This window comes from Cervus canadensis, chromosome 11 (assembly GCF_019320065.1).
Source record: "Cervus canadensis isolate Bull #8, Minnesota chromosome 11, ASM1932006v1, whole genome shotgun sequence".
Classification (NCBI taxonomy): Eukaryota; Metazoa; Chordata; class Mammalia; order Artiodactyla; family Cervidae; genus Cervus; species Cervus canadensis.
Genome location: NC_057396.1, coordinates 70,452,115 through 70,468,107, shown reverse-complemented (window position 1 = coordinate 70,468,107; position 15,993 = coordinate 70,452,115). Strand labels below are relative to the sequence as shown.

The following is a 15,993-nucleotide window of genomic DNA, read 5'->3' as shown; positions in this document are numbered from 1 at the left end:
AAAACCTCTGTGAGAAAGGACGAAGGCACCTCACCCATCCCCTGACTTGACGGAGAACAGCTGCTTAGGTGCAAAGGGCAGCACACTGGCCCTGCCATCACATGGGCAGTCGCCCAGTGAGGCTGGTGGAGAGGAGTAGCTGTGAATTCCTTCCCGGCTCCTACCAGACATGTACGTGCAAGGAAGAGATTACCCAAAGGTAATGACTCGTTTAGAAATTCATAGACTCCACTGGGCCCTTTTTCAGTAGTTGCCTCAGACCAAAGATTTCAGGAGCCCTGGCTAATTCTTATATCTGGAATTAAGTGAGGTAGGGGGTGCATAGGAGGTTCTTAATGCAACAGCAGCCACAGGGCGGCCAGTCTCAGGCCTCAAGCCAGAGCCGGTTCCTCATCTGTTACAGACCCGCTCAACCTCAGGACCACAGCAGTGCCATGCCGGCAGATGCTACTAGCTGCCCAGGCACATTCCTCAGCACAAGAGCCGGAGAATGTTTACATAGGATTCTGTGTGTGTGTGTCACACCTCGAGTACACATGCCACTGAATTCTGTCGAGAGACTGTCCTGTTAAAGACCTTTCAGGTGGACACCCAAGGCACAGGAACACATGTTCCCAAGTGCAGGGCTTCTTGTCACTTGATTTCTGCAAATGGTGTGGACCCTTAGCTCAACATTTAACTTTTGGGGGGGGTGGGGTCTCTCATCAGGATAATGAGAAAAGCAATTATTATTATACTGCCCTAAATTCATTTTTTAATATTGCTTTCTGAACATGCTCTCCTTTGTTCTCTCATTGTTCCCCCTTCTGTCAACCCTTAGCGACAGGTAAAGGCAGATGAAGTTCATCCTTATTTTATAAAAAACCTAAAAGAGGCTAAAAGAAAAAACTTCATATCAACTAAATCTCTAGTGTATAAATTCTCAGTTTCATGTCCTTTTCATAGGGCCTGATGACTTTTTTTTGAAGCCCCAGATGCTGGTTCCTAGAAATATTGTAATAACCAGAGTTACCATTTCTGAGCCTGCACCAGGCATTTGATATACATCGTTTCTTTTCACCTGCCCCATTGTTTGAGTGGTGGTGCTGTCTGTGTTGAAACGGAGATCCAGAGACATTGTTAATGCAGTGATGTCAGGACTCAGACCCAGGTCTTTCTAACTGTAAAATGTTGCCCTTCACTCTTCCACTGCCTGGCCCCTGTCTCTGACTGAAGTTGATTCTGGAACATCGTGTCGATCAGTAGCCAGATCTCACCTTCAGCCCAACCTGAGACAGAGCTAAGCTGCCCCCTGAGAAAATAGTAGCTTTGGAAAGTTGCAGACCGATGAAAGGAGATTCCCTTTGAGAACCCGTCTGTTTAATGGTGACTTCATATACGCTAGAAAGAACTCGTGTACCTGTGTTTTCAAGAGGTCCCTTCTGCCTTGCTTCCTACATCTTACTGCACCTTTCAGTTTTCCTTAAGAATAGCAGTTTTAACATTGCTCTTAATTAGATGAATTAAGAATGTTCTCTGATGTGGTCACCCCCTCCCGCCCCCCATCACCCTGAGTTCCCCGCTGCCAGGAGAGTGCTATGGTTTCTGTGGCAACAGGGCTGCCGGGGGGAGCTCGGCTTTCCCTGGTTTGTCCGGTCAGAGGGAAGTTCGGCAGCGTTTCCTGGTGCACTGGGCTCTGCATGGGGCTCTCCAGCGGGTTAGGGGAAAGCGATGCAGTGAGACACGTTAGCGCTCTCCAGCGGGTTAGGGGAAAGCGATGCAGTGAGACACGTTAGCGGCTGTGAGGTGAGCACAGCGAAGCTTCAGAGAAGTTCACATGGGCCCTGTGATTTCCTGACCAGTCCTCAGCCCTCACCTCAGGTAAGAGGGTCCCGCCCTCCCCTGTGCGTCCTGGGCTCTCAGACACATTCCCAGTCTAACCGTTTCCTTTCTTCCCTGCGGTTCACTTGCTTCAGGCCATAGGAGGGACTTGGTTTCCCCCTGGATTTTGTTACTCTTGGTAACAGACTGTTTCTCCTCCCATTCTCTTTTCTCCCCTCATTCTCTTTTCTCCCCTCTCTCCCCCACCCAGAGAGTTTTCAACGTCCTTTACCCCATGCCTGCTGACCAGCGGAGACACGTCAGCATCAATTCTGCCCGGTGGCTGCCTGAGCCAGGGCTCGGCCTGGCCTACGGCACCAACAAAGGAGACCTGGTGATCTGCCGACCGGAGTGAGTGGCTCGCGGGGGCCGGGGGAGGGTGTGCAGGGGGCGTCTGCGGAGGACTGGAGTCAGCAGCATTCACCTGTGGGTCTGACTGGTGAGGTGGGGTCTTCCAGAGGGGAAATCCGAGCCTTGCTAGAGCCTGCCTCATTCTCGGCATCACTCCTTAAAGGGTCCTTTCTGCCTCAGGAACAGTAACTCTCCATTCTGGAAATACTCAGAAGATTGATGTAGTTACCAAGTGCTCTTAAATCTAAGGCAGTATTGTTTTTTTCTGTTTTCCCTTGTTCTCTGGTTTCCTAGTGATAGTCAAGTTTCCCTGCAGGCAGAAGCATAGATATCAGTGGTTCTTTTCTAAACCCTTTTTGAAAAATTCAGCAGGTGGTCTTGGGCTTGTGTAAATGCCTTAGACCCTAACTTAAGAAATAAAACCAAGAGAATAGCGTTAAGGCCCTAATTTGTCAAGCCACTGATCTCTGACAGCCTGGCTCTATCTGTGTCCTGCCTGTTTTCCTTTCTGCTTGGGCCTCCATCTCATAACAATGAAGGCAGATCGAAAAGCTCAGTTTAAAATGAAAATGATAATTCACTGGTCTTGATTGAAGGAGAGGGTGGGGAGGCGGCGGGGAACCAGAGCGTTGCTGTCTTACGTCCTTAGGTCACCTCCTTCCCCCTCCTCTGTTTTTCTGGGGCAGAGAGGTCCGTTCAGGCATCCTGTCACTCAGGGCCCTGGGAGTCCTGCAGGTCTGTCATCCGTTTCCAGAGCCAGCTAGGTGGGGAGACGCGAACTCTGTGCTTCAGTGTAGACCAGGCCGAGGGCTGCGTGGGCCACCTCAGGGATCCAGCCAATTAAGAGCCACATCTGCCTCCAGGCCCGCCCCGCTCGGTGCAGAGTCTTGTCCAAGGGGAGCCTGCAGAGCGCAGAGCAGGCACGGCCTGGCTGGTCTGCTAGGGTCTCTGGCTGTTGGGCGTGTCCACGTTGCCTTTCGATTGGGCCCTTGGTGATTTTTCCTAAAATGTGTGTTTGGGTCATTTCTGGTGGTCCAGGAAGGGACAGGTGGCTGAGCCCTGGTCAGCCGAGCTAGCTCAGTGACCCAGGAGAAAGAATGTCTGCTTCTGGCGACAGTTCTTTGATCCCACCTAGAATTTTCAGAGCCCCTTCCACAGGGAGGCGGCCATCTCAGCCCAACCTAGTCAGGCCGCTCCAGGCGCCGGAGGCTTTTTGGTTCAGCTGGCCACACTCTCCTGGACTCTGTGACTGCAGAGCCGGCCCTTTCACGAGCTCCTGGTGCCTTTCCAGAACACAGCCTGCCTCTTCACGATGGTGCCGCTGTTAATCCAGGCGCTGGGTCTGTTCGTTTCTGCCCTCCCCCCAGCCTGTCCATAGTCCTGGATCTGTCCGCCCTGAAGGATTTTACCCTGCGTGCTGCCTTTCCCCAAAGCACAGGGCGCTGGTTGTCTAACTCCTCCTCGCTTAGTCATTCACGAGAGGGCTCTAACAGGCACCTTTCCCGAAACTGGACACGCGTTCTGGGCTGTGGGCTTGCTCTCACTGGCCCTGTGGTCACGGGCCCTCCTTCCCCTCTTCCTGCAGGGCGTCCTTTCTAGCACTCTTGTCGTGTCTCTGGCTCCAGCTGCTCACCTTGTCCCACCTAGGCTCCCAGCCCCCTCTCTCCCAACAGTGGTCTGCTCTGAGCAGAGGCAGGATCTCTACTCCCAGTTTGTCGTGGCCCCACAGAGGGTTTTACATCTGAAACCCCAGCCTACACACTCGGTGTGAGTCACAGACTCCTCAGCCAGACATGAAGCTGGCTTTGGCCTCTCTTTCTCCCCATATGTCGTCTTCAGCATCCAGCGTCTCCGCGAGCGGGAGCCATCTTGGGCTGCCTGGGGAGCTGTCTTGTTGTTTGTTTTTCTTTAGTCGCTCCGTCTGGCCTGACTCTCTGTGACCCCATGGACTGTAGCCCGCCAGGCTCCTCCGTCCACAGGATTCTCTCAGCAAGAATACTGGAGTGGGTCGCCATTTTCTCCTCCAGGAGATCTTCCCAACTCGGGTTGAACCCATGTCTCCTGCATTGCAGGCGGATTCTTCACCACCGAGCCACTAGGGAAGCCTGGGGGGCTCTCTTCCCTACCAGCAAGTCAAGTCTCCCCCGTGACAGGAGAGCAGTCGTGCTTGACACAACGAGCCGCGCCCCCTCACAGACCTAGTTGTGGTGGGCTCAGGGCGAGTCGGGCCTGCCTTTCTGGTGGTGTTCTGTGCTCCTGATGTCTTGGGTCATGTGGGTCAAAGCCCCATACCTTAGGGCCGATATTTCAGGGTAAATGAAGATGGGCGAGACTTTGTCCATCACCTTTGTCTAAAGGCTCTCCAGGTCTCCATCACCTTCGTTTCTGTACTTTAGGCAGGAAGTACCGTGAACAATATTCAGGTAGGAAGTTAAGACCCACCGCAGGTCTTCTGGTAGATCAGTGACAGAATGAGGTTTCCTAAGTTTGCCATCCAGAAATCTTTCCTGTAGCTGATTCTTAACCTTTATTTCAGTCAAAAACCGCTTTAGAATTCCAACAAAAGCAACATACTCTCTTCCACAGAAAAATATACCACTTGCAATTCTGTTACTCTCTTAAGACCTCAGGTGAAGAAAGCACCTCTAGATCACCTTGAGGCATTTAAGTGGGTCAGGTGACTGAGGCAGTGGGAAATGAGCGAGGATAAGTGAGACCATGGACGTCTTTTTTAAAAATATTTTATGTATTTATTTATTTATTTATTTATTTTTAAACATTTATTTTTATTCATTTGGCTGCATAGAGTCTTAGTTGTGGCATGTGGGATCTAGTTCCCTGACCAGGGATCGAACCCAGCCCCCCTGCATCAGGAGCGCAGAGTCTTAGCCACTGGACCACCAGGGAATTCCCAAAAATATTTTATGTATTTATTTGGCACCACCAGCCCTTCGCTGTGGCATGTGAGATCTTTAGTTGTGGTATGTGGGATCTAGTCCCCTGACCAGGGATCGAACCCCAGCCCCCTGCATTGGGAGCAGGAGTCTTAGCCAGTGGGCCACCAGGAAATGTACATCTTTTGAACGCACTCTGAGTGGTCTCCAGCCCAGGATGAGGAGGACAAATATGAAAGTAGAAGCTCGGCATTGTCGCCTGCTGCCTGGCCCCGCGTGACACAGCTCCCTGGCACCCCCGTTCCCAAAGGCACAGCCAGCCAGCCAGCTGGGCCAAGATGACCGCCCTCGCTCCTAAACAGGTGGTTGTCTGCCTTCATCTCAGGCTCAGGCAGCTGTACCACATCATGTACTTTCAGCCCTGTTCGTGATTTCCCTTCCACTGTCTTAGCCTTGACATGCTCTCCGAGCACTAAGACAGAGGTAACAAGCTTCTTGGGCATCTCCTGATGGGTTTTAAAAACCCACTTGACAGTAGGTGAAAAGAGCCTCAGGTAACACTCCGTCTCTCCAGGCGCAGCAATTCCTGGGACAGGTGAGGAGACGAGCCACTGTCCCTTCAGCCTGTACACAGAGCCCTTTCAGTGGCCGATAGCTCGGCTGCCCGCCCCCCTCCTCCCCTTCCTAGCAGTGAGGTGCTCCTTTCTCCTTTGCTTCATGCCCCGCTTCTCCCAAGCCACTCCTGTGCCTCTAGCTGACCACCAGCCCAGCCAACACCCCCACCAATAACCGCAGTGGGTGTGGAGTGCAAGATAGGCGTGAGGCGCTGCTTGCTCATTTCCGGCTTCATTAGGTCAGCCCTACAAATGGGGGGTGGGGAGGTGCATCTGGGAAGACCACTGCACGTCAGAGTCCGCTCAGAAGGCAGAATTCAGAGACTCGTGTCAGGAGAAAAGGAGGTCGGGGGGAATCCTCTGGTGTTCCAGCAGTTGTTACTCAGCGCTTCCACTGCTGAGGGCCCCGGGTTCAGATCCTGCTCAGGGAACTGACATCCCACAGGCTGCATGGCACGACTGCGCCCCACTGCCTCCCAAAAAAGACCTTCTTTCCAAGGAGAAAGCTGTGTGGAGCTTTCCAGGCCTCCACTGATAAATGAAAGAATGTCCTCAAAGGGAATATACCCTAAAAGTTGGGAGGTTCGGAGCCAGAGTCCTGTGTGAGAGCAGCTTGAGGGGTCGTTGGGCCAGGCCCAGAAGCACCGCTCACAGAGACTTGCTGGAGGCAAGTCTGTTGAAACAGCCGACCCGACTGGCCTTCCCGTGCCTCTCCGTCCCTCTTTGTCCAGCTTCCAGGAAGGACCCAGAGCAGACAATGGTGACTCACTCATTGTCCCTAAGGACCAAGGAGAAAGGAGAAGGTTGGCACTGTTCTTCAGCTTAGAGGTGGAAATAAGTGACATTGAGCATTGACCGGGGTTTCCATAGCCAGAGAGGGTTATCTTCAACTCTGTTCCCTGGTCCGGTGCCTGGCCTTTCAGCCACATGCACAAGCTTGTCTTAGTCAAGCTGGTCTGACCCCAGAAGGTAGAACAAAGCGTGGCTCGCACTGGACCTCTTGGTGAGGAGCAGAGGGGATTGGGGTTGGGGGAAGAAGGGAGCTGCACGTTGATAGTCCCCATGGCTCCTGGTCTGCTTGGCAGTTGACATCCTCAGTAAATGGCCAGAGTTTACAGCTCGGGGCTGAGGACACAGGCTGCCGGACGGGAAGTGTCTGAGGGGCTCTGGCTCGGCGTCCTGCTGGCAGTCGCCGCTCAGGGAGTGCCTTCAGGGGGCCTTTCCCCCGAGACGGGAAGGAAGGGGCCTGGTCACCGCGGACGTTGTTCGGTGTGGGCTCCGTGTGAGCAGTTTGTCGTCACTCACCAGCCCGGGGTAGCAGGCGGTGCAGAGGAATTAGAGAGGAAGGACTTGGCGGGGACCCACATGGTAGCGCCGCTTGTCAATAAATCCTGACAAGTTTGTAAATCAGGCTCCCCGGCAGCTGGCTTCACATGGTGCCACACACAGCCCAGATCTGCTCATCAGAAGCTGTGGTGGTGGTTTCGTTTTCCAGGGGCCTCTGCTTGTGACTTCTGGCCTTGCCTCTTCCCTCAGGTCAGGTCGTCTCTCTCACCCTTGCCCTCCACCGCCCTGTAGTTCTCAGACACACACAAAAGTGGCTGAGTATTTGGTGACTCAACTCCCTGCAGCCTCGAGGAGAAACGGCCGCTGACTGAGACCCAGGAGACGTGGCCCACTGCGCCCTGTGTGTCTGGGGGAGTGGCCGGGTTCGGGTTGAGGTGTCCGGGCTCCGGGTGCTGGCCGCAGTCCTGGCCTCCGGGCTGCTGCGAGAGGCAACTGCAGGTGTCACCATTGTTTTCGTTTTAGTCACTCGGTCGTGTCCGACTCTTTGCCACCCCATGGACTGTAGCCCACCAGACTCCTCTGTCCGTGGGATTCTCCAGGCAAGACTACTGGAGTGGGTTGCCGTTTCCTTCTCCAGGGGATCTTCCCGACCCCAGGATTGAACCTGCGTCTCCTGCATTGGCAGGCGGGTTCTTTACCACGGAGCCAGCAGGGAAGCCCCAGGTGTCATTACCCTGAACTTTAATTCTTCTCTGATGTTCTTTTAGAAGGCGCGTCTGAAGGTCACACCAGACCTGCCCTCTTAGTGGAGCTGGGGGCCGGGGGGTGGGGTGGGGTGAGATTAGTCCAGAGCAGAGAGAGGACGAGCCCTTTTGTGGCTGCGGCTCTTTCCCAGAGGTGGCGCCTCATTCCCAGAACCTTAGTGACCCTCTGGTGACGGGTTTGGGGCCTGCTCCCTCTCGCCTGAGGTGGCATGGCCTCCTGACACGTAGTTGCTCACCATGCAGGCCCCATCAGGTCCCTGTTGTATCTAATCCTCACATTTAGGAAGGACTAACCCTACGTCACCACCGCCCCCCCCCAACTCATCTTTTCCTGGCTGATCCTCACGACCCTCTGACTTCCGTTTCTTTGCTCTTTATTGAAGAAGTCGTGTTGTTATCATTCAGGATGGTGACCTAAGCCTCTAGGCTTTCATTGGAGCTTTTCTTAGTTCGAGCTGCCATAACAGAATACCACAGACAGGATGACTTAATCACCAGAAATTTATTTCCTCCCTTTCTGGAAGCTGGGAGTCTGAGATCAGGTGCCAGCACGGTTGAGCTCTGGTGAGGACTCCTTTCCTGGCTGGTTGACGACCCCCTTCTCTCTTCTCGCTGTGTCCTCACGTGATGGAGAAAGAGAGTAAGGTCTTTCTTTGTCTGTCCTTTATAAGGCCAGAGTCCTTTTGGATTAAGGTCCCAGTCTTATGACCTCATTTATTAACCTTTTAAAGACCCTCTATCTCAGGGGTAGGGTTTCAACATGTGAATTTGAGGGAATTCCGTCTGCAGCAGACTGCGCTTTTCAAGCCCGTTGTGTGTGCCCTGACCCTCTGAGGAGCAGAGCTGGCCGTTCTGTCTCTTACAGTCTTCACGGACACCGGAGTGCTAATCACAGGGCTCAAAGACACCTCTTTCCCAGCTCTTTACCCTCTCATTTCCTCACCACCAGCAGCACCCCACCCTGAGCCCTGTGACGGGTGTAGGTAGCATCTTTTCCAGTGGGGAATCTTTAAAATTAAAGTTAAGGCGTCTTGCGTCTTGGCACACACCGCTGGCAGCCAGGCTTGCTGCCTGAGGAGGCACTTCAGTCTAGAAAAATAAGAGCCCCCCGCCTCCCTCCTAGCAGTTGTGCCTGGGTGAGAGTGTGATAAAGTGCCCGACACTCCACTGCAGGGAAAGAAGGAGCCGGGGCCAGGCCGGCAGCTGGGAGAACTTGATGGACAGAAACTCCTTTCTCTGCCATCAGCCGCCCAGCCTTTCGCCGCTGGAGTCCCTCTCCTCACCCCAGCTCCTGGAGAGGCTCGTGAGCCCTCCCAGGTCATCTTCAGCTCTCCCTGTTGCTTTTCCAGCCTCTACCTGGCAAAGGAGGCTCTCAGGCCAGAATAGAAAGAGATGTGGGCCTCTCTGGCTCAGCAGGAGCTTTTTCCTGTTAGCCTTCTGAGCTTCAGGCAAAATAAAAATGTCAGGGTGCCCTCATCTGCCTTTCTCCTGGCCCTGTGGCTGTAGGGGAGGCCCAGTGATGAAAGCCTGCGCTCACATCCTGAGCACTGAGCACACCCTTCAGACAGGCAGGCTGTGGCACTTGGCATCTCCAGGGCGGCCTTAGCCCCTGTCTTGTGTGGCTGAAGAGTATGCAGAACTCGCTGCCTGTGACGGGCGTGGCTATCTTTTTGCTTCTCTCAGCCCCCAAGAGGAGCCAGTCAGACTTTGGGTGATGGAAGAGGCTAAAGCCGCCACTCCAGGCATCGGGGCCGTTGGAGATACATCGGGCTGCTCGGCACTGAGCATCCTCATGGAGCGTCTCTTCCCAGCCTCAGCCCAGTCCCAGGAGAGAAGAAGGAAGGAAAAGGAGCGAGGCGTTCTGGCCATTCTCTAATGTCTTCCACTCTGTCTCCTTCCCAACTGATTTCCAGGGCCTCAAACTCTGGTGTTGAGTACTACTGGGACCAGCTGAATGAGACGGTCTTCACTGTTCACTCCAGCAGCCGAAGCAGCGAGAGGCCTGGGTGAGTTTGTGAAGGAGGCAGCTGGCCGTCCCTCCTGCTCCAGTGGGTTCGGAGCGGTGCCCTCACGCCTGGCTCTGTGGGTGTCCCTTCTCAATGAGAGCAACTCTCTTTGCTCGGCTTCACACTTTGAGCTTTTGTACGTGGTTCTGTTCAAGAAAAGCGTTTCATGGCTAAGAAAAAGACCAAAACCTCTGCCCTCTGAGTCTCGATTGAAGACCAGCTAGGACCCCATCCAGCCCCCCCGGTCCTGGCCGTGATGTCCGGGGAAGCCGCAGTGAAGAGAGAGCTCTGGAGAGGGATGCCCTCCCTAGGAAATTGCTCGCGGGCAGCCTCCCATGTGACCCAGGCCTCGGGGACCAAGCTGCCCAGAGCTGCAGCCCAGGGACAAACCCTCCCCAGGGGCCACTTAGTAGGAACCTGGTGCTGATCCTCCCATCATTTAATTCGTTAATGGAGACGGAAACGTTCTGAGAAAACAAAGCACTGGGTCAGTGGTAAAGCCAAAGCAGTCACTGCTTCCTCGAGGAAGTCCCGGGCACAGTCCCCAGAAACAGTCACTGCTTCCTTGGGGAAGTCCTGGGCACAGTCCCCAGAAACAGTCATTGCTTCCTCGAGGAAGTCCCGGGCACGGTCCCCAGAAGCAGTCACTGCTTCCTCGGGGAAGTCCCGGGCGCGGTCCCCAGAAACAGTCGCTGCTTCCTTGAGGGAGTCCCGGGCACGGTCCCCAGAAACAGTCACTGCTTCCTTGAGGGAGTCCCGGGCACGGCCCCCAGAAACGGCTGCAGCCAGGACGGTTGGTGCCCGCCATGAACGCCACGGGCCCCCTCCGCTGCCAGCTCTTGCCGCCCTGAGGGTCTGTGCCCAGGACGTGCCCAAGGAGGGGGGGCTTTGGGCCAGGCCTCACTCTCGGCAGCTGGTGCTCCCTGCTTCTTAGGAGGACCCCCAAACAGCCCCAGTAGGAGTCCTGTGGAGTCCTATGGAGTGGAAGTTCCAAGAATTTAAACTGGAATCTTGTCAGCATGTCGTTGGAAGGAGGAAAAGCTGAAGCGAGGGCCACTTGTGCTGCTTACCCTTGGTCCCGGGGCTTCTAGCCGCTCAGCTGGTGGCTTCCTGAACCTTGAGTGTCTTTTAAGATCAGCCATCTCTGCCTCCCCAGAAAGGCCCTCATTGTTTGAGTGACTGGACCAGCCGTCTGCAAAAGATGGATGGTTCTGCCACTTTCTTTTCACCGTCCCAGAACGTGGACTGATCTGGAGGAGGACACGTGCAAGTTAGCCGGCCGCGGGAGGCCGCTGTGGGCGTGGGCCTCACCTGCTGGCCCTGGCTCGGCCTGCGCCGTGAGTTCGGGCGCAGAGCAGTCAGGGTTCTGTGGGACTGCTGTCCCCAGCCCTGCCCGACTCCCGTCTGCCTTTCTGTCCCTAGCACCAGCAGAGCCACGTGGAGGACAGACAGAGACATGGGCCTGATGAATGCCATCGGCCTGCAGCCCCGGAACCCCACCACGTCGGTGACGTCTCAGGGCACCCAGACTCTTGCCCTACAGCTGCAGAACGCGGAGACCCAGACGGAGCGGGAGATACAGGAGCCGGGGACGGCAGCTTCAGGTCCTGGTGAAGGTAGGAGCCATGTAACGCTAGAGGGGAAATAAGCCAGCGGGGAAGGGAGGTTGGTGGTTAGGACCATTCTTGCCCGCCCCCCCCCGCCCCGCACCGAGGCTCCTGCCCCCTACGCAGACAGGTGGTGCTGGGAGCGTGACACGGCTGCCAGGGCGGGCACCCCTCCCACGGCGACAGCGCTCAGCGCCTCCTTGGACAGGAATGTCACTTCCCTGATATGGGCCACCTGTTAGAGCCTCCCGGCTACTCTTAGAGCTTGGCCCAGCCCCCAGCAGGGACCCTGACCTCCTTATCCTCTAAAACTTGCAGGGCTCAGAGAGTCACAGAAAAGGCAAGAGGGACGCCCTACTGCAAACTCACATGCCAGAGAACTGCCAGGGCCACCACCACCACCCCCTGCCCCCACCTGGGGTAGCTGTCTTCTCTCTCCAGCCCGGCCGATCGGGAGGCCCTTACACACACGCGTCTTTCACGGCCGTTGGGGCTGCAGCCTGGCTCACGATCAGCCCCTTCCTCTCAACTGTGGCAGGCGTGGCTCGGCCGTGGCTCTGTGCTGGCCTCACGCTGCTGAGAACCAATTAGCACCTCCCTGCGTAGCGCTCAGGCCCCCTTTGGAGTGTGTCGGCAGCTGTGTTAAATAGGCTGTTCACACCCGGTCGGTCTCCTTGCCCCCCACCCCGGCCCCTGGCTGCTCCCAGCTCCAGACACGGCAGCCTCCAGACAGTCCTGTCATCTCTAGGTCTGTGGTAAGCCACCTGCTCAGGAGAGACCAGAAGACAGGTGTGCTTTGGGCAGAGGAGCAGATTGGCGTGTGTCCCCTCAGGGCACAGCTTCTATGTTGCAGCCTCGCCCCGGGCACTGTCCCGTGGCTGCCACGAGCTGCCACGTCTTGCAGCCACGTCCCTTTCCGTCTGTGGCCTGGGCGCTTCCTCCATCTGTTGGATGGAAACCCCTGGTGTGGGCGGAGCGGCCAGAGCAGCCCGAGCCTCACCAAGGAGGAGAGCACGCCAGCACCTCCCGCAAGCCCCAGGCGGATCCTGGTCTGGGCGGCCCCTCTGCCGTGTTCACGTGGCCCCTTCCTGTCCTCTGCGTCAGCTGCTGCGGCTAGAGACAGGCCTTGGTGCTTCCCCGAGGAGCTGAAGTCTAGAGCAGGAGGCAGGCACCCAGCAGGTAGTGACTTCTCGTGATTAGGACCTCGATGCTGCAGAGGAGGGGGAGCCGCACCCTGGCTGTGGGGCTCGGGGAGGACTCCTGGAAGAGGCGACCCTGAGCTGCACCTTCCAGGATGAGGCGGAAAATGCCAGGCAAAGTGGGGTGCAGAGGAGGACAGGCACTGCTCGCAGAGGGGACGGCACCTGCAAGGGCACCATGCTCAAAACCAACAGTCTGCACCAAGGACCTCTGGGGGCATTTTGTTTGTGGCCGGTCAGCGCTTGTTGAGAACTGAGGCTGGATGCGCGGGGAGGGCAGGTTATAGGGAGCTGGTTCGGGAGGGAGGCCTCTGCCCTGAAGGTCGAGTGCAGGGGGGCTGCCCACCTGAGAAGAAGGGCATTCTCCCGTGTTTTCATCTGCCAAAGATGCCCTGGTTATTTCTTGACTCGCATCAGCTTGTTTCTGACCTCCAGTAAATTATGATTGTAAGTGCCTTTCTTCGTGTTTGGGGGTGGGGAGGATGAGCTGGCAGGAGGCAGAAGAGTCTCTTTTCCAGTTTCAGAAGCCAGAACTTCATTTTCTCCCAGTCTCCTCCCCGCAAAGCAGAGCGGTTGGTGGAGGACAAGCCCTTCAGAGGCCAGAGGCGCTTTTCAGGGGGCAGTCAGGAGGGGAGCTGTGGCCGAGTAGCTGAGATAGCTCACTGCATCTCTCTGTGGCCCGACGACCTTAGCCTGGAGCTTTGGACCTCTGGCTTTGAAAGGGACAAGGTCATAGTGCCTTGCAGAAAGCCCGTGCCTAGAAAGAAGGGGAGCAGATGTGTGGGGCATTGAGCAACAAGCCAGCCTCTTCTCTCCTGGGTCCGGGAGCCTCGTCCTGGGGTGCTTCGCCCTTGACCGCCATCCACTGCTGCCGCTCTGGTAGGGGAAGCTGGAGTCGGAGTCTCCTCGGGCTCAGGCTTCCTCCCTGGTCTGCTTCCTCCATCTAGCAGGCAGGCACGGCAGCTTTCTCTCTCTCTCTCTCTCGCACACACATTTCCCCTCCTCTCCCCCCAGCCCCCACCCCCAGTCAGCAAAGTAGTGGCCACATCTGCAGAAGCAGTAGAAGAGACTGCTCGTCAAGCTGGTTAACTCTTCCTCTGGGCTCAGCTAGAAAGCAGGCCCCGTGGGAGTACCCCTGTGCATCCCTCCACACGTCAGTGGCCCAGGCGCCTTAGGTGGGCAGCCGACTCCACGGCGGCAGTTGCCGTTCAGTGGCCCGTCTCTGAGCCCTGTCCCATTGGCTAGCACTGAAGGGTTCTCAGCTACTCCTCATGTTCATGTTGGATAGGAATTTTATTAAAATCCATTCAGTTCTGCCTAGGACTTCCCGGAGGAGCCCTCCATGGGGGGAGTTGGCAGGTGTTGACTTTTTTGCTGGTCCAGCTTTAAAGCTTCTCTGCCCTGTTACTCCAAAAGCGAGGGGTGGTATCCCGGGCTCTGCGTTTGCTCCCAGCACTGACACCGTGCCTGCCTGGCTTGCAGTGGACCCTCCGCAAATGTGGAATGAATGAACTGGCTCGAGGCAGGCCCCTGCCCCCAGCCTGGCTGTGCTGCACTATTCAGGAGCCCACGGCTCTGCCCCGACCACTGGGAAAGGTTGCCTGGACCTTTCTGTTGTCTGGGGAAGACAGTAGTACGGCTGCAGGAAGCTGGGCCGTGGACCAGGGAAAAGCAACCGTGAGGGGGAGGGGCAGGGTGCCCCTGAGATCAGGACGGGCAGCTCCTCCCCTGACGCAGCCTGGCCCCCTCGTCCGGGCGGGGAAACCCCAGAACTGGCCATCACGGGAAGTTCCTGATGCCACCCTGGCCTCTGCACCCGGAACGTACCTTGCCAAGGAAATGATCTCGTGTCAACACGAAATCAGTCTCCCATTTTTCAAAGACAAAAAGAAATGCTTTTGCTGCAGGGAAGGCGACAGCAGCTTAACCCCTGTGGCCGCCGCTGCTCCTGGAGCGTAGCTTGGATCCCTGACCACAGCTGCCACTCCCCGCGGGCCCCGGGTGTTCCCCTCTGGAGGAATGTGCTGGCGGCCCACCTTGGCTCTTAGCCTTGGCTCAGAGCTCCCAAGAGGGAGGCCCAGCCCCCAGCTCTGGCTGAAGCTCCCCGCACCCAGCCCTGAGGAAACCGTTAGCGTGTATGTTTTAAACACTTCTGTCCAATCTTTAGTATTAGTGTTGTATTAGGCGCCAGGAATCCAGAGGGAATCAGATTGAGAGATGAAACCACGTCTCTTCCCTCACACATTAAGTTCAGAAAGGAGACGGACGTGGAAGTGCACCCCCAGAGCAGAGGGTAACACATGACCAGATTTTGGAGGTCCCCTGAAGGCTGGAGAAGGAAATGGCAACCCACTCCAGTATTCTTGCCTGGGAAATCCCATGGATGGAGGAGCCTGGTGGGCTACAGTCCATGGGGTCACAAAGAGTTAGACACGACTGAGCGACGTCACTTTCACTGAAGGCTGGAATGCCTGTAGGCAGTCTGAGAGCCCTCGAATCACCCACACACTCATTTGACAGGTAGACTCCAAGTGCAAGCCCAAAGGGGATCAAAACATAGTCTGAGGCCATCAGGGACCTGGAGCCAAGAAGGGAGAGACTCTGCCGTGGAGAGGTACGGGCTCTGCAGGGCTCAGAGAAGAGGCAGCGATGCCCAGCAGGGGCCTGGCCAGGGCGGGGCGGGGGCAGGGGCAGGCACTGGCCTGAGAACAAGTGGCCTTGGGCCATGGGGCAGCGGGCCGGTGTGTGACAGGGAGGACCCCCACGAAGTGTGCAGGCAGTCTGAGGGGGTGGGAAGAGGGGTGGTCAGGGAAACAGCTCGGACCCGACCGGAGGCCCGTGAGCATCACAGTGAGCATCCTCACCGCTTTGAGGACTCGGGATTGCTGGGTTTTGAAGAGTATAGACTCAACCAGAACCCAGTGGCTCCGAACGGAATTAGGACGGCAGCAGTAACAGCGCGGAGGCCGGGCGGAAGGGGAGAGACGCCCATAGACCCGTTCGGACAGACAGCTGCAGTGACAGATGGCTGGGACCGCAGGTACCGGTGAGCGGGAACGGACAGAAGGGCCCGGAGTCAGGCGCCCAGAGCTGTGCTGGGGCCTGACTGACAGCTCCCTGAGGGCCCCCAGCGGTCCTGCCCGGCTTTGGGAAAAGAGTGTTCACCGAGCAGGGTGCCTGGCCAGGGAGCACCGATGCCAGCAGGCCAGGGGCCAGCCCGCTGCTCACCCCGGGCCAGGCTGGGGAGCCCCGATGCATGGGGCGCTTGGAAAACCGTGGGGGTGGCAGTGAGCGCAAGGGTCCCCCGGGCCCTCCCCAGGCAGCCCTTTTGGCTCACAGGGTAGACGCTCTGCTGGCAGCGAGGCCCTGGGTTGCCCGTTCCTCTCACCCCTCACCCGCTGCTGGCGGCTT

At 56.7% G+C, this 15,993-nt stretch overlaps 1 protein-coding gene across 7 annotated transcripts in view; it reads left to right on the top strand.

Moving 5' to 3' along the window:
• AMBRA1 (autophagy and beclin 1 regulator 1) overlaps nucleotides 1–15,993 on the top strand; it is a 166,224-nt gene that overhangs the window by 146,910 nt on the left and 3,321 nt on the right. For all 7 annotated transcript variants that reach the window (XM_043482806.1, XM_043482801.1, XM_043482802.1 and 4 more), the window contains 3 exons: nucleotides 2,072–2,211; nucleotides 9,684–9,776; nucleotides 11,199–11,392. In XM_043482806.1, coding sequence (XP_043338741.1) covers nucleotides 2,072–2,211; nucleotides 9,684–9,776; nucleotides 11,199–11,392 — 427 coding nt within the window. The remainder of the gene's footprint in view (nucleotides 1–2,071; nucleotides 2,212–9,683; nucleotides 9,777–11,198; nucleotides 11,393–15,993) is intronic.